Below are 17,481 nucleotides of genomic sequence, written 5' to 3' on the forward strand. Positions count from 1 at the left end.
ATGTTTGGAAGGTTTGGAGGCGAAAGGTGCTAAGGGAGCCAAGTTTCTGCCCTTTGGCAGAAACCAGGTTCGGCAGCCGAAGGTACTTTCGGCCGCCGAACATGGCAGGGGAGGCAGGCCTTTCGGCTGCCGAAGTTGCCCCCGAAAAGAGACTTTCGTCTCTGTCTGGCACTTTCGGCCGCCGAAGGTGCCGCCGAACCTACCTGAGTTTCGTCTCTGTCCAGGACTTTCGGCCGCCGAAGGTGCCGCCGAAAGTGCCCTGTTCAGCCATTTCTTGCATGTTTCATGTGATGTTTTCAGGATGTTTTAGGGGGTCTTTGGGGAATATTTTAGAGTCATGTTCATGTATGTTTGGTGCCTCATTTGAGTCCACCTGTGTAGGTTCGGACCCGAGGAACCGAGACCCCCGGTTGTGAGATAGTCGTTCAGAGTTCGTTGTTAAAGCTTCAGTTACCAGGTGAGTGGAACAACCCCTTAAGCTTTAAAGTAAATGAATCATAAAGCATTACCCATGCATCATTATGCCATGCAATATTAGGTTGTTTGCATTAGAAATTCACGAATATGTTGCATTGCATACTTTGTTGTTGATGTGGATGAATGTTGAATGATCCATTAGCCCTTGTATGTCATGATAGCCTATGTGAGTCCAGGTGTGCCTGCTACGGCTCTACGCCCCTGGCACTATGACAGATTATGGAAGTCCGGGTGTGCCTGCTACGGCTCTACGCCCCCGGCATGTATAAGTAAGAAAGATTGGGGCTAAATGGTGACAAGTTCATCCTTGTTGTGAAATGTTTGTGTTATGGCGCATACATGAAAGCATGAATAAGAAAAAGTTATATGATGACAATAATAATAAAATAATAATAATATACCTAAAAATGGAGGAATTAAAACAAATGTTTTTAGTTTCTGCTCACTGGGCTCTAGTAGCTCACCCCACTCCCTTTATCCCCAGAGTTGCAGGTACAGGATAGATCAAGAAGTCGGCTAGAGTGAAGTCAAGTCATGTATGTTGTAATAGATAGTAGTGGACATGAACACGATGTAATGAGTATGTATGACCATGTAATGTAATGATTTGATGATGTATTGAGGATTATAGTAGTGCTTGACCTAGAGGTGTGTTAATCCCCATTATGTACAGATTGTTTAATGAGTAATAATGTTAATGACCATGATTATCCAAGCTGATATGTATGATGATGATACCCCATTGGAGTATTTGATGAGGACTCCAGTGTGGGGTTTATGTATGATTTTGTGCATGCACAGGTTTTGCTTGGATAAGAGAAAAGAAAAATTTTTACAGATCATGTATATGTTGTTATGTATGGGATTCCACAGGTTTACAGGAAGTATGTAGGCTTGCTACGGGTCCCGGCGGCCTTAAGCCGATCTGGATCCTAGCGCCGGTAACGGGTCGGATTTCCGGGTCGTTACAAATATATTATTATTTATTTTTATTAATCATTATGAAATTTAAATTTTGCAAGTATTTTTTATTATATAAAATTGAATACTATATTTTGGATAATTTGAACTTATAGTTATAATTGTAACTTTTCTTTAAGTTTTATTAGTTTATATAAAATTAAATAATAAATTTTATGAATTTTTGTAATTTTATAATTTTAAAATTAGTATTAAATAATTTTATTATAATGATTTGTATTCCTCATAACATAAAATTATAGATTTCCAAAAATTTTCATGTAATTTATATTATATAATTAACTTCAACTGTAACTCGAATTTAAGACTTTAAAATTAAAATTCTGAAAATACTGCCAATATCAATGAATTAAAATTTATTGGTAAAATTTAATAAATTTAAAAATAAATTATCATTTATATAAAAAAGCCATTGTTATTATAAATTATATTTTTTTAAATCTAATTAGAGCTTAAATTCGAAACCTTTACGGTAGAAAGCCCATTAATATTATTATAAGTTATAATACTATTACAAGAACACATGAATTTCTAAAGTGAAAAGTTTAGCCCAAAAACAAGAGAAAGAAAGATTTAATATATTACAGGTGTAACTTTAGGTACGACAACAGGAAAATCATTAATTTCATCAATCCAAGGGTTCTTCTCATTGGCTGGATTGATAGGCCTTATAGCATGCCACACAACGCTGTTGCACTTGAACCCTGAACCAAAACTTAATTGCAACACCTTATCACCCTTCTTGATCCTTCCCTTAGCTTCTGTGTAAGCCAATTCATACCACAATGAACTACTTGAAGTGTTTGCAAACCTAAAGAGAGACATTCTTGAAGGCTCCATGTGCCATTCACTGAGACCAAGGCTTTTTTCTACCTCATCTAAAACAGCTCTTCCTCCAGGATGTATGCAGAAGTGTTCAATTGCCAACTTGAAATCTGGAATATATGATTTTATCTTCATTTTGAAAATCCTTTTCATTATTAAATTTGCAAGAAATTTCAGTTGCTCAGACAATGGAAGAACTAATGGTCCAAGTGCGGTGATGTTCGCCTTAAGGGTATCTCCTGCAACCCTTACGAGTTCTTTTGACAATGAGACTCCCACTATGTTTTTCTCATCTTCTTGTTGCATTACACTATTGTAGGACTTATCATCAGCACCGTTGTGAGTTCGTACACTATACATGAGCTGATATTTAGAATGTCGACGATCAGATGGTAGGTTGGATAGAAGAATTGAAGCTCCTCCAATGCGAAATAGGCAGTCTGTGACAATCATTGAGCGTTCATTGCCGGCATACCAACTACTAGTGATATTTTCTGTACTAACCACTAGCGCATATGAGTCTGGATGGACCTACACAATGAATAATAGAGGTTATCTATTATTGAAAATGTAGGATAGAATAATAAAATTTCAGTCTTGTTGGACATTATTTTTAATAATTTATTTTATAATTTCCTACGATAAAATATATTTTTTTAGAATTTTAATTTTCAAAATCAAAATAATAATAATTTATTTTTAATTTTTTATCCAATAATTTAAATCTTTTAGTTCAGAGTAGACTTTTCATTATTGTTCAAGAGTTTTGGCATCACTTTTATTTATTTTACTTCAATTTCTTCATTTTTAGTTATTGTGCTTCTCTGAAAGATAAAATAATTTTTTAAAATTGTTGAAAAAATATAATAGAATGATAAAATCTGAATCATATTAGATATGATATTTAAAAATTTATTTTGCAATTTCTTATAATAAAACATATTTTTCTGAAATCTTAATTTTTAGGATTAAAATAATAAAAATTTATTTTTAATTTTTTTACCAGAAAGTATCGTAAAAAAATAAAGTGAAAAATATATGTGTTTTTATGCATTCTATTTACAGTGGACAAAATAATTATTATAAACTTTTGTAAAAATTTAGACATAATCTAAATAAATCTATACAATATCATAATAATCAGAGATAATATTAAATTTTAATATCAAATTTATTATAACAAAAATAAATTTCACAGGCAAAAGTGTTTAACGATTATAAAATCTTATAAAATAAAATAATTATATTTGAAATTTAAAAATATTTAAAAAATTAAAAATAAATATTTATTAATAAATAAAAATATTTTAAAATATGAACTCATTTTTACAATACCAACACTATTTAACATATTAATTAATATTATAATTAATTTACCGATCAAGTTAAAAGAATAATAAAAATAATAAACCTGTAAAAGATCTTTGGCGAGCTGTATAGAAATAAGTCCAGCACTGCATCCCATACCAGCGAGATTAAAGCTCAAAATATTCGCTCTTAACTTGTAGCGATTGATAATCATGGCCGAGAGAGACGGCTGAGGATTGAACAGACTGCAATTCACTACGAGTATTCCTATATCTGGAAGCTTCACCCCAGTTTTAGCCAGCAGCTCATCAATTGCTCCAAAAATCACCATTTCTGACTCCCTTCTTGCCTCAGCAATGGAAAAGTCTTGAGGGTGTTGCAACATTCCATTAGATACGTATGCGTCCTCACCAATCCCAGATCTCTCTAGAATTTTCTTTACAAACTCTAAACTTTCCTTTGTGAACACTCTCGCACTTTCAGCTATCTTCAGGCAATCCTCTTTGGAGCACTTGTAAGATGGCTCTGGCTTGTAACAAGCAAAATCAACTAAGTAGACTTTTCTTGGCTTTCTCATAAAATATAGAATGATTATAGTCAGTAAAAAAGTTGAGCATATAACTAATGTTTCAGAATTGAGTTTGGGTTGGTTCCATAGCTTACTGAGATTTTCAAGGGTGAGCATTGAACAATGAACCAAAGTCATGCCAAGAAATGGTGTGAGAAAGCGGAACATGGGATTGGAGAGCGAGCAGTTTTAGCTATGATAATTTATCAGATGATGGTGCCTTATATATATATATTGGTGGCAAATATCTTTTTCTTTCTCTGTTTAACATTTTTTTTTTTTTGTATATATCAAGTTAATACATTTAATTTAATTAATAGAAAATTAATATCCATAATTTAATAAAGTCTATTATAATTTTAAATATAATAGACTATACTAAAAACAAGTGAGGTTCTCTCCTTTAATCATAAGACTCGAGTTCATGAATACTAAATATAGAGTATTTTTAATACTTAAAAGAAAATGTTTTGTCCCTTAATTATTAATTAGAAATAAAAATATAAAATTTAATTTATTATTACTAATATATATTCATAATAAATATTATAAAATTTTCATTACAAATATAAATTTAGAAATTTAAATAAATTTCAGAATAAAATTTAAATAAAAAAATTAATATATATATATATTATGCCACGTTTTTTCTTAGACCAACCATGCAGTAATTTAATTTTAGTGCCTCATCTATGTCATGAAGTTATAATTCTCTTTCAGCAAATTCAAATATTGCAACATAAAGGTTTTTCCCCTTTTATATTAATTACTTAATTGATCGACAAAACATATTTTAAATTGTAAAAGTAACCTTAATAAAATGTAATTAACGTTTACTTTAAATAATGTTAATATAAGATCATAACGTTTTTTTCACGTAATTGGCAAAAACATTACACGTGATCTTGACTTAAAAGGAAAAAAGTTGAAAAAATAAAATAAAAGCTTTATTCTATCTTTCTATTCATATTACTTATAAAAAATATATAAAAAATAATTAGAAAATATTCCTTCATCACTAGATTCTTTTATGTATTTGTTATTTATAAAGCTAGTTTTTTTTTTATTAAACCATGTTGGTCATTTTTTTTAATTTTAATGAAATGGAATTGTGTTGTATCTTAAAAAAAAAAAGTGAGGTTACTGCTAGGGGTGTAAATTAATTAAACCGTTCGTGAGCTACTCGAAGTTCGGTTCGATAAAAGCTCGACCGAGCTCGACTCGATTTCTAAACGAGCCAAGCTCGAACTTAATATTTAGGCTCGTTTGGTAAACGAGTCAAACTTGAACTTCATAGTATTCGGCTCGTTAAGACTCGTGAGCTCGACTCGTTTCTGAGTTCATGAGTAGGCTCGCAAATAGACTCGTAAACAGTCTCGTTAAGTAAGCTAAAATTATTATCATAAGAGAAATAAACTCAAACTTTGCATATACTTTCATGAGTCAAACATAAATTTTCTAAAATTCAGCTCTATATAGTTTAGTTACACTATTAAACTTGCATATATTTGGATCATTAAGATTTAAAAGTTTATCTTTATAAGTTTACGAGCTAATTTGTATATATACTTATTTAACTAAAATTATTTTAGTTTTAAACTTATTAGTTTTAAAGTAAAACTCATTATATATGTAAATAAATTGAACTACTCGTGAACTATTCGAGACGAAGCTCGATAAAAGCTCAACTCAGCTCGATAAAAACCCGACTCGTCTAAGCTCGTTTGCTAAACGAACCAAACTTGAGTTTCTTAATACTCGGCTTGAGTTCGAAATGAGTAAAGCTCGAATTCGGCTCAAGCTCGAAAAAATTTTAACGAACCAAGCTTGAGCTCTTCAAATCTCGGCTCGGCTTGGTTCGTTTACACCCCTAGTTACTGACGCCTAAAGTATTGATTCTGACGCTTAAGTCAGTACATTGAAAAAAAGAGTGAGTGTAATGAGATATTTTAAACTCAAGAATAATTGTGTTAGAATGCGTATTTTGATCTCTGTATTGATAAGTTTTTATACTATAAAAAGGTGTAGTTGGTTATTAAATTTCCTAAAAATCCGACTAACATCAACTAGTAGATAAAAAATCTCGCAATTATAGATATAATGGAAATATATTAAATTGTATTTTCTAATGATAACTTTCTGTAAAATCTTGTCCAACAAAGGAGAGGGCGAGTCTCAGCGAAGGACAAAGGATTACGATATCCGAGTCTTTCTTTCAGTGAATGGAACCATATATCATATTATTAAATTTTTACTACGTGATCCTATTTTATAGTGACAGTTTATGATTTACTTTTTGTTGGAAAAATAGGGTAATACAATGAAAACTGAGTCGTATTGGACACTGTCCTTAAGGATTTATTTTGTGATCCCCTAGGATTAAACAGGTTCTACTGGAATTTAATTTCCAGGGTCAGGACAACAAGAATTTATCTCTGATTTATAAGCCAGCAGATAACACAGAGGAAAGAAAGAATGAAGTAGAAAAATGGGAGAGTCGCTATCTTTGTAAAGACGAAGCCTATTTATTGTGGAAAAACTGATGGCTATATATGGTTATAAAAATCTTGAAATAAAATCATAACGGTCATATTTAATATTATATTTAAATCTCATAAATAAAATATTTAATGACCATAAAATCTTTGATTACCATAAAATCTTCAACGACCATAAAATCTCCAATTACCATGAAATCTTCAACGACCATAAAATTTTTAATGACTATAAAATGTTTTGAAATCTAAACTAATTTTACAACAATCCCCCATAGATTTCAAAAGATTTTCATTGCTGGATTTAGAAATTTAGTGTATATGTTTCGAATCTGGTATCTTTTAGACTATGAACCAAACCTAGATTAATAAGACTTAACATACAGAGTAATTGGTGAAACTTTTGTTTCTATGAACCAAAACTCTTTTTTGTATGTCAATTTCTCATCAATCTCATAACACTCAATAGATCTTGTTGTCAATGCCGTTTTTCATTAATAGGCCATGCGCGCGCCTGGTAGTTCATAAGTACTCTAGAGATTATGCCACAATTCCATAGAAGCGGCCCCACTCGATCCACACTATATAGTTGATATCATCAAGTGTATATTGCAATTTATATACCACCTATAAGGTATATGAATATCATTAAGAGATTTCATCTCATCCTCTCATTAATGCAGTATAGCACTTCTCACACCATAGGAAGGAACAACAATAAATAGTGCTATCAGAACTAACAGATGACTTATTATTACCCATATGAACCTTTTTCATGGGATCTCCAATCACAAATGTTGGGTTTCTATCACTGTTAATTTCAAGTTGACTCAAGTCCCATTCATCTCGATGTTTCATCTATCAGTTTTCTCCCTAAAGGTTTAGTCAGAGAATCGGCCAAATTCACTTCTGATTTCACATAATCAATGGAAATAGTTCCATCTTTCAGCAGCTGCTTAACAACATTATGTCTCATATGAATATGTCTATTCTTACAATTGAAAGTTTTATTCATTGCAATAGCAATTGCCGCTTGGCAATCACAACGCATTGATACAAATAGTGTTGGTGAAAAATTCACTAAATGCAATAGACTCCCAATGATCTGTGCATATTCAGATTGAGCAACAGAGTCAACTCTAATTTTCTTTAATTGACAGTTAGGATCATAAGGGGTACTCACTGGTTTGACATTGAAATGTCCAAACTTCCTTAGAAGCTTCTCAACATAATGCTCTTGTTATAGCATTGGACTATCATTCTTCCTTATAATTCTAACTCCCAAAATCACGTTTGCCTCTCCCACATCTTTCATATCAAATTTAGAGGTAATGAAAGTTTTTGATTTACAACTATATTGTAACTTGTACCAAAAGTACGCATATCATCCACATATAAACAAATAATCACAGATTCATCATTTATACGTTTTGTATATACACACTTATCAATCATGTATACATTTTGTATATACACACTTATCAACTTCAACAGAGATAAAACCATCATTCAACAAAACTTGATCAAATTTCTCATGCCACTGTTTGGGCGCTTGTTTTAAACCATATAATGATTTAAGAAGTTTGCAGACTTTATTTTCTTGACCAGAAACAATACAACCATCAGGTTGTACCATATAAATTTCTTCTTTCAAGTCTCCATTTAAAAACTGTTTTAATAAATAACAAGTTTATGTATAGAAACTAAAGCAATTAATACTTTAATAGAAGAAATTCTGTCTCAGGAAGCTCAATCAAGTTTATGTATAGAAGCTAAAGCAAACTTATAAGTTTGAGTTTATAAGTTTCAACATAACTTATAAATATGCAATCAGAAGTTTTTGAACTTATTTTTCATTTTTTAGGATCAGAAAGAATTACTTTAGCAAGACACCCCCACACTTTTAAATATTTTAAGTTAAGTGTATGACCTTTCCAAGTATCCTATTTTGTAGGTGACAAGGAGATAGTAAACCTTCCCCCAAAGGTTATTAGGTGAGGAAGAACTTATTAATAAAGTATTCATAATTTCTTTTAATGTTCTATTTTTTCTTTCTGCTACTCCATTAGATTCAGGTGAATATGGTGGAGTAAATTCATGAATTATTCTTTCTTTTTAACAAAAGTCATTAAATAAGATATATTCTTCACCTCTATCTGATCTAATCTTTTTTTTTATTATTTAATTGATTTTCTACTCCAGCTTTATACAATTGAAATATATCAAATGCTTCATCTTTGTTTTTAAGCAAATATACTTTAGTATATCTAGAATAGTCATCAATAAAAGTTACATAATATCTTTTACCACCTCTAGTCATAATTTGTTTTAAATCCCCTAAGTATGTGTGCATTAAACTAAGCAATTCAGATTCTCTATGTACAGTTAAACATGATTTTTTTATTGACTTAGATTCTACACAAATCTCACATTTATTTAAACATGTATTACCAGTGTCAGATATTATACCAAGATATTGCATATATATATATTTTTTAATATAAGAAGCACTAACATGTCCTAATCTAGCATGCCATAAATCAAAAGAATCATGCAAGAAAGCACAAGAAGATGCATTTCCATTTGTTATTGCAAAAATGTTGAGAATAAAGAGTCTCTGATTACAATAATCTTTTCCAATAAAAATATCATTTTTAGTCAGTATAATTTTGTCTGACCCAAAGGACACCTTAATTCCATCCTTTCCTAATAGAGCTACATAAATTAAATTAGCTCTCATATTAGGTACATGAAGTACCTCATTAAATGCCAAGGTCTTGTCAGATGTGAGTTTGAGAAGAACTTTCTTTTTATTAAAGACACTTGCAGTCCTAGAATCACCCAAATACACATGTTCTTCTCCTTCCCCCACTGTAGAGTAGGAGGTAAATGCATTTCTGTTTGTACAGATATGCTTAATAGCACCAAAATCTACTACCCATTCTAGCACATTAGCTACAAGAAAAGTTTGAGAAATGACCGCATCAATAATGTTATCTCCTTCAACTGAATTCACTTTTGGTTTAGGAGGATTGTCATTTATCACTCTTTTCCTACACTGGGGTGCATCATGACCCGGCTTACCACATACAAGACAATATCTTTTTTTTTTTTTAAGATGGGATTATTAAACTTAGGTTTGTAATCAGATTTCTTATTTTTGTACTTGTTATTTGATTTGTGCACCTTTTCTTGTACAAGATTTGCTCTTGTAGCCAACATCCTCGGCAAAATATTTCAGGTTCATTGAATCCCATATTTCATTAAGACTCATATTTCATTGGCTTCCTTATAGGAACAGTAGTTATCAAAGATATTGCTAGAAAGAGTACTGATAATTGTATGCCTACATACCTTATTAGAATAGGCCCAGATTTCATGCAACTTTGGATCAACAGTAGGTATAGGTCTTGATTCTCAATCTTTGAGATGTCAGAAAAAGGTTTGGCATATAGAACAGCAGACAGAAGAGACCCACCATTTGCAAAAGCAGAGACAGTGATAATGTCATTGGAAGCGAGTAGTGCAGAAGCAGAGATAATGACAACATTTGGTTCCATTTGTGTAAAGATAAATCCTTAAGGTTGTTGGAAAAATAGGGTAATACAATAAAAACTGACTCGTGTTGGACACTGTCCTTAAGGATTTATTTTGTGATCCCCTAGGATTAAACAGATTCTTCTGGGATTTAATTCCCAGGGTTAGGACAACAAGAATTTATCTCTGATTTATAACCCAGCAGATAACACAGAGGAAAGAAAGAATGAAGTAGAAAAATGGGAGAGTCGCTGTCTTTATAAAGATGAAGGCTATTTATTGTGGAAAAACTTACCGCTATATATGGTTATAAAAATATTGAAATAAAATCATAACGGTCATATTTAATATTATATTTAAATCTCATAAATAAAATATTTAATGACCATAAAATCTTTGATTACTATAAAATCTTCAACGACCATAAAATCTCTAATTATCATGAAATCTTTAGCGACTATAAAATCTTTAATGACCATAAAATCTTTTTGAAATTTAAACTAATTTTACAACATTTTTAAGTGATTATTGTGTTATATCACTTTTTTAACATAAACATAATTTTTTTTATAGAATATATAATTTTTTTATATATAATATAATTAATTTTTAGTAATCAATTGACTAAAAAAATAAAGCAAAACCTTAACTATGTAAACTATAAAACTAAAAAACAAAAGATATTTGTAAAGTATTTATTAAATATTTATTTTTTGTATTAGTACATGTTATATAAAGTTATTGTGTTTTTATTTTAATTGTACTAAAATTTTTTATTATGCTAAAATTGTAAATGATAGATGACTCGCGGTTGTCGAAACCGGTCAAAAATAACCTTTCCGGTTATCAACAATCTTACAACTGCAGATAGTGGTAAAGGATCGAATTCACAGAGAATTGAAAACTTATCTATTTTTTTCAACAAGACCAAGAGATTAAACTGAATGAGAAACTGAAAGCAAGTAACTGAAAGCAGAACAAAAGTAAAGTGCAATAAAAGTAAAAAGGGGGGTTTTGAGATTGATTTGATTAGCAAACTACTGAAAGCAATTAAATGAGCAAGTAATTAAAATAAAAGAGATATTCAATATGAGAAAGGTCTAGTTGAAGAGATGGATCCACTTTGGTTGTTTGGATTGATCATTGAAACTTATGTTCTCTTGATTGATTCAATAGATTAGTTATGGAGATGGAAAACGCTTCTCACCACCATGTCTCTCCTTATGATTAAATCAATTAGGGAACGTCCTCTAATCAATTACTAATTAACAAATTGCCAAGGAACGTCCTTAGGCCTTAGGCATCAAAACAATTGTCAATTGCATGAAGAAATAGAGAGATCCAATCCTAGCTACCCAAACGCATAGAGATGTTGCTAGATCATACAATTTCTTAGTTGTTACACCAAGTGTTCTTATGTTTGAATAATTCTAGCAATTACGGACTAAAAATTATCCAAACTAACAATCAATTACCTTGCAATCAAGAATCAAGTGGCCAATTTGATCAAAACAACAAAGTAATCATAGATTCAAGCACCAAATTATAAGAATATTGAACAAATCAAAGACAAATAGTTTATGTTCAGATCTCACAATCCATAAAACAACCTTAGTTTCAACCAATCTTCAACTAGAATAAAAGGTTTCAGCCACTCATGGCTGAAACAAAAATAAAAAACAAGAAGAGAAGATGAAAAGGGGAACCGAATGGAGGAGATGGAGCTTGGTGCGCCTCCCTTACCTTGGCCGAATGGTGTGATCAAGAGTGTTGGTCGGCTGGCCTCTTTGATGTCTTTAAATATGTTTTAAGATGCTGGCTTAGGGTTTCTTTGCTGTCCATGAGTCTTTAAGAGGCTGCCCAAAATGCCCTTGCTCCAAGATGTGCCATCCATGCACATGTGAGAAGGGAAAAACGTGGGGCATGTGTGGCTTGTGCAAGAGTGGGTCTTTTGGTCTTTTCTTGCTGCCCTAGTATCTTCAAGATACTGCCCAAGGTGCCCAAGACTTGCCTTCACACTCTTCTTGTCGCCATGCACTAATAAGGAAGGTGGAGCCTCCTTTGCAATTTGAATTTTGAATGTGCAAGGCATGAGGTGACAAGCATGTGATTTTTGGATTTGGCTTCCTTGATAACTTGGATTTTGAAATTCAAAATTTGAATATGAATCTTGAAGATTTGAAATTCAAAATACTTTCCTTATTTGGCTCTTCATTTATGGCAACTTGAGACTTGACTTCTTGAATAAGGAAAAAGCTACTTGGAGATTTGAAATTTGAATTTCAAATTGCTTTGACTGAATGTTCTTTCATTATTTGTCACTTTCCTTATTTAGAACTTTCCTTATTTAGTTTCACTTGATTCCAACTTAGTAGGCTTGCTCTCCTTTACTCCATTTAAGGCAGTTTTAAGGATATTTTCTCCAAAATGTCATTTTTCACCATTTTCTGCAAAATAATGTCAAGAGCACTAAATTAAGCAGAAATCATGTAAATAATCATCGATAATATCAAGATAAAATGGACTAAAATATGTTCTATCAATAGATTTATAAATTAAATATTGTAAAATTGTAGTTAGATTACATGCTATATTTTAGAGTAATTGAAAAAAATTCAAATAATTTATAATAATTCACATTTTTTATATTCAACATTTTAAATTTTAGATAATAATTCTAAATCTTTTCAATTTACTACGATTATAGCCAAACAAATTAATTTAAATTTATATAAGTTAATAATAAGTTACAATATAATCTCTAAAATTTCATTTAAATAATAAAATAATTTTTAAATACATATTTTTATTACAACAATATTATTTTTTATTAATATTATTATTCACTCCCTATTCTCATTACGGAGATATTAATAAAAACTTTAAATATGAAAAAAAAAATAAAACTTCACAGTTTATAATACATAATATTTCGTTTTATTTAAAATATTACTAATGGAAAGTAAACCTTTTTAAATATAAAAAATATACATATAATTTGTAATATTGAATATAAACATTCAGTGAAATATTTTAATATAAATATTAATATAAAATGTTTTATATAATAGAAATTTATTTGTAATAAATATTTATTTAATATAATATATTTAATATTATATAAAATACATATGAAATATATTTAATTTTAATATAAAATTTAAATTAAAAATTATATGTTTTATTAATAATATAAAATTTTAAAGGCTATATTATAATTTATCATTAATTTATATAAATTCAATTTAATTTTTTTGATTATAATTATATCGAAATTGAAAATATTTTTCTTTATCTTTCAAAATTTAAAATATTGAATATAGATGTAAATTATCATAAATATTTGAATTTTTTTATTTAATAGTCCGATATTTTAATTTTATTTTAAATATAACATACTACAATCTAAAAACTTAAATATAGATTTAAAATTTTATTATTGTTAATTTATAATCAATATTTATACAAATAAATTTAAAAGAAAAAAACTATTTTTTTTAAATATCTAATTTTACATTACATGTTAAAATCATTATTTTATATTTTTTGGTTTCAATGTGAAAGTAATGTTTTGTGCGCTTAGAATTTCAGTGTGTGAAATCGTAGAGAGGAGTCGCTTTTGGAAAGTCCCTTGGTCATGTTTTGCTACTGGAGAGGAGATCAAAAAGGTGATTTTGATTTATTTCATTTTGGTAGTCTTGCAAATGATTCAGCAAAGGTAACTCTTGCACCTTTAATGTCATTATTGCATGCATCAACACTTGTTTATTCTTATGACTTAAAATTGTTTTGTTTTCTGTTCAACAAATCTAATATTAAGCTCATAAGATTTCCAACAATGGTATCAGAGCCTAGTTGCATTATTAGTAATGGTATTAAAATGGTTTGCATGCTTAAACACTCACCTAGACATGTAGACAACAAAGCTAAAATTTTCTGCATTGTATGTTTTCACTTATATGAGTTAGTTAAGCACTTTATATGATTAATAGAAAGTGTTTTATAACTTATTTAGGTGTTTATTTGAGAATAAACAAATATGGCCATATGATTAGTAAGATTTAAATCCACTTAGGATGGTTAAACATCATTTAGATCAGATCTGAAATGAGTGTTTTAATTAAGTGATAAACATGGTTTTAGTGATTAATACTTAATCTTAATATGTCTAATGAAAAGTCTTCATAATATACAGTTTTGCATGTTGTATATATATGCCGATTGTTTTGTTTTGCCATGATTGAATTTTATCAATTTTGTTCTTTTAATGGAAAATGCTATTTCATATAATTACATGTTTAAATTGTTTATTTCATGTTTTTGGTATATGCAAATTATATGTTTATGCTTTAAATATTAAACCACTAAACATGTAAATCAGACTAAGTCATAAATTGGGTTTTTTTTTTTATTAATGTCACTAATCAAAGTTGCTTTGTATTTCTAGGCTTTAAGAATGACTTATAAGATGAGTTGGTCAATAGTTGACCTAATGGGTTTAGGCCCAAACCCTTCATCGGGATAATTCTAAAAGGCTAAACACACAATTTCCTTAATGGACTTATACGAAAAATAAAATCGGAAATGCTATGATTATTATTGCTATGTATGATGAATGTCATTGTATGGTGCACTCATGAGCCTTATTTTGGGCTTGTAAATTAAATACGGCCTGCGTGTCATTTATTAACTTTATAATGTACGTTAAATTTTATAATATAGAATTTAAAGACGGAGCCCAAGTTGGGGAGCTAACTTGTCTTGGCCCAATAGTTGTGAGCTAATTTGTAACGACCCGAAAATTCGGACCGCTACCAGCGCTAGGATCTAGGTCGGCATAAGGCCGCCGGGACCCGTAGCAAGCCCAACATTCATCCTGTAAACCTGTTTAATCCCATACATGATCAACACATACATGATAAATTTGAACTTTTCCTTACATTCATTCATTCATTCATTCATTCATTCACCAAACTCAACCTGTGCATGCACTATACATAAACATAATCATAACATTAACTCCTCTTTGGAGTCTCATCAATGCCCTAATGGCGTAACATAACATGTATTGAGTTTGGTTACATAAGCATCATTAAAATCATGTACTCAAAGGGATTGACAACATACTAGGGTCAAGCACAACTATAAACCTCAATAGACATCATTACATTACATTTCTATACTATACTTTTACATTACATCACATTCATGTCCACATCTAGCTATTACATACAACATAACTCTACTCCTGCTGACCTCCTGGTCCACCCTGTACCTGCAAGTCTGAGGGTTAAGGGAGAGGGGTGAGCTACTAGAGCCCAGTGAGCAGAATAATGGAACATTATAATTAAAACACATGGTAACATGGAATGCATCACATCACAGCTAATCACTTCAAGGATGAATTTGTCACCAATAGTCCTCCACACATTCCAATAGTACCAGGGGCGTAGAATGGGCCTCGACCTGGTCTTTCTCTTATCATAACCTACATAACATAACATTCCAATAATGCCAGGGGCGTAGAATGGGCCTCGACCTGGTCTTTCTCTTACTATAGTGCCAGGGGCGTAAATGGGCCTGTAACGACCCGAAAATCCGACCCGTTACCGGCGCTAGGATCCAGATCGGCTTAAGGCCGCCGGGACCCGTAGCAAGCCTACATACCTCCTGTAAACCTGTGGAATCCCATACATAACAACATATACATGATCTGTAAAAATTTTCTTTTGTCTTATCCAAGCAAAACCTGTGCATGCACAAAATCATACATAAACCCCACACTGGAGTCCTCATCAAATACTCCAATGGGGTATCATCATCATACATATCAGCTTGGATAATCATGGTCATTAACATCATTACTCATTAAACACTCTGTACATAATGGGGATTCACACACCTCTAGGTCAAGCACTACTATAATCCTCAATACATCATCAAATCATTCATTACATTACATGGTCATAAATATTCATTACATCATGTTCATGTCCACTACTATCTATTACAACATACATGACTTGACTTCACTCTAGCCGACTTCTTGATCTATCCTGTACCTGCAACTCTGGGGATAAAGGGAGTGGGGTGAGCTACTAGAGCTCAGTGAGCAGAAACTAAAAAAAATTTGTTTTAATTCCTCCATTTTTAGGTATATTATTATTCATTTTACTATTATTATTATCATTTAACTTTTTCTTATTCATGCTTTCATGTATGCGCCATAACACAAACATTTCACAACAAGGATGAACTTGTCACCATTTAGCCCCTATCTTTCTTACTTATACAGGCCGGGGGCGTAGAGCCGTAGCAGGCACACCCGGACTTCCATAATCAATCATAGTGCCAGGGGCGTAGAGCCGTAGCAGGCACACCTGGACTCACATAGGCTATCATGACATACGAGGGCTAATGGATCATTCAACATTCATCCACATCAACAACAAAGTATGCAATGCAACATATTCGTGAATTCTAATGCAACAACCTAATATTGCATGGCATAATGATGCATGGGCAATGCTTTATGATCCATTCGTTTATTCATTTACTTTAAAGCTTAAGGGGTTGTTCCACTCACTTGGTAACTGAAGCTTTAACAACGAACTCTGAACGACTATCTCACAACCGGGGGTCTCGGTTCCTCGGGTCCGAACCTACACAGGTGGACTCAAATGAGGCACCAAACATACATGAACATGACTCTAAAATACTCCCCAAAAACCCCCTAAAACATCCTGAAAACATCACATGAAACATGCAAGAAATGGCTGAACAGGGCACTTTCGGCGGCACCTTCGGCGGCCGAAAGTCCTGGACAGAGACGAAACTCAGGTAGGTTCGGCGGCACCTTCGGCGGCCGAAAGTGCCAGACAGAGACGAAAGTCTCTTTTCGGGGGCAACTTCGGCAGCCGAAAGGCCTGCCTCCCCAGCCATGTTCGGCGGCCGAAAGTACCTTCGGCTGCCGAACCTGGTTTCTGCCAAAGGGCAGAAACTTGGCTCCCTTATCACATTTCGCCTCCAAACCTTCCAATCATGCATATTGTTCAACCAAAGCATGCATACAAGTTCCTAGGGGCCTCAAACATGCATATACCCCATCTACAACACTTCAATCACACACAATCAAGCTACATTGTTCAAAAAGTCATCAAAAACCCATAGGTTTAACATATACCCTAACATGCATTCTACCCTTTAAAACTTCATAAAACTTGTTTAAATCATACATTGAGCTTAAGATCGGCTCTTACCTCTTGAAGATCGAGGGTTGAGGAGATCTAA

General features: G+C 31.6%; 1 protein-coding gene across 1 annotated transcript; it reads right to left on the bottom strand.

The window, feature by feature from the left end:
• Positions 1 to 1,953: 1,953 nt before the first annotated feature.
• On the bottom strand, positions 1,954 to 4,353 carry LOC110607857 (3-ketoacyl-CoA synthase 11). Its single transcript, XM_021747022.2, has 2 exons — positions 3,695 to 4,353; positions 1,954 to 2,814 (listed from the first exon to the last, which is right to left on the bottom strand). Exons 1-2 carry the CDS (start codon positions 4,325 to 4,327, stop codon positions 2,032 to 2,034), a joined length of 1,416 nt encoding a protein of 471 aa, XP_021602714.1. The 5' UTR covers positions 4,328 to 4,353; the 3' UTR covers positions 1,954 to 2,031.
• Between the last annotated feature and the right edge of the window lie 13,128 nt (positions 4,354 to 17,481).

The sequence above is a fragment of the Manihot esculenta genome, chromosome 2, assembly GCF_001659605.2.
Source record: "Manihot esculenta cultivar AM560-2 chromosome 2, M.esculenta_v8, whole genome shotgun sequence".
Lineage (NCBI taxonomy): Eukaryota > Viridiplantae > Streptophyta > Magnoliopsida > Malpighiales > Euphorbiaceae > Manihot > Manihot esculenta.

Excerpts from the sequence above, each read along its gene's own strand:
- LOC110607857 (XM_021747022.2), bottom strand. The coding sequence starts at position 4,327 with ATGTTCCGCTTTCTCACACCATTTCTTGGCATGACTTTGGTTCATTGT. Across the intron at positions 2,815-3,694 it reads TCGCCAAAGATCTTTTACAG|GTCCATCCAGACTCATATGC; the intron begins GTTTATTATTTT and ends TTCATTGTGTAG.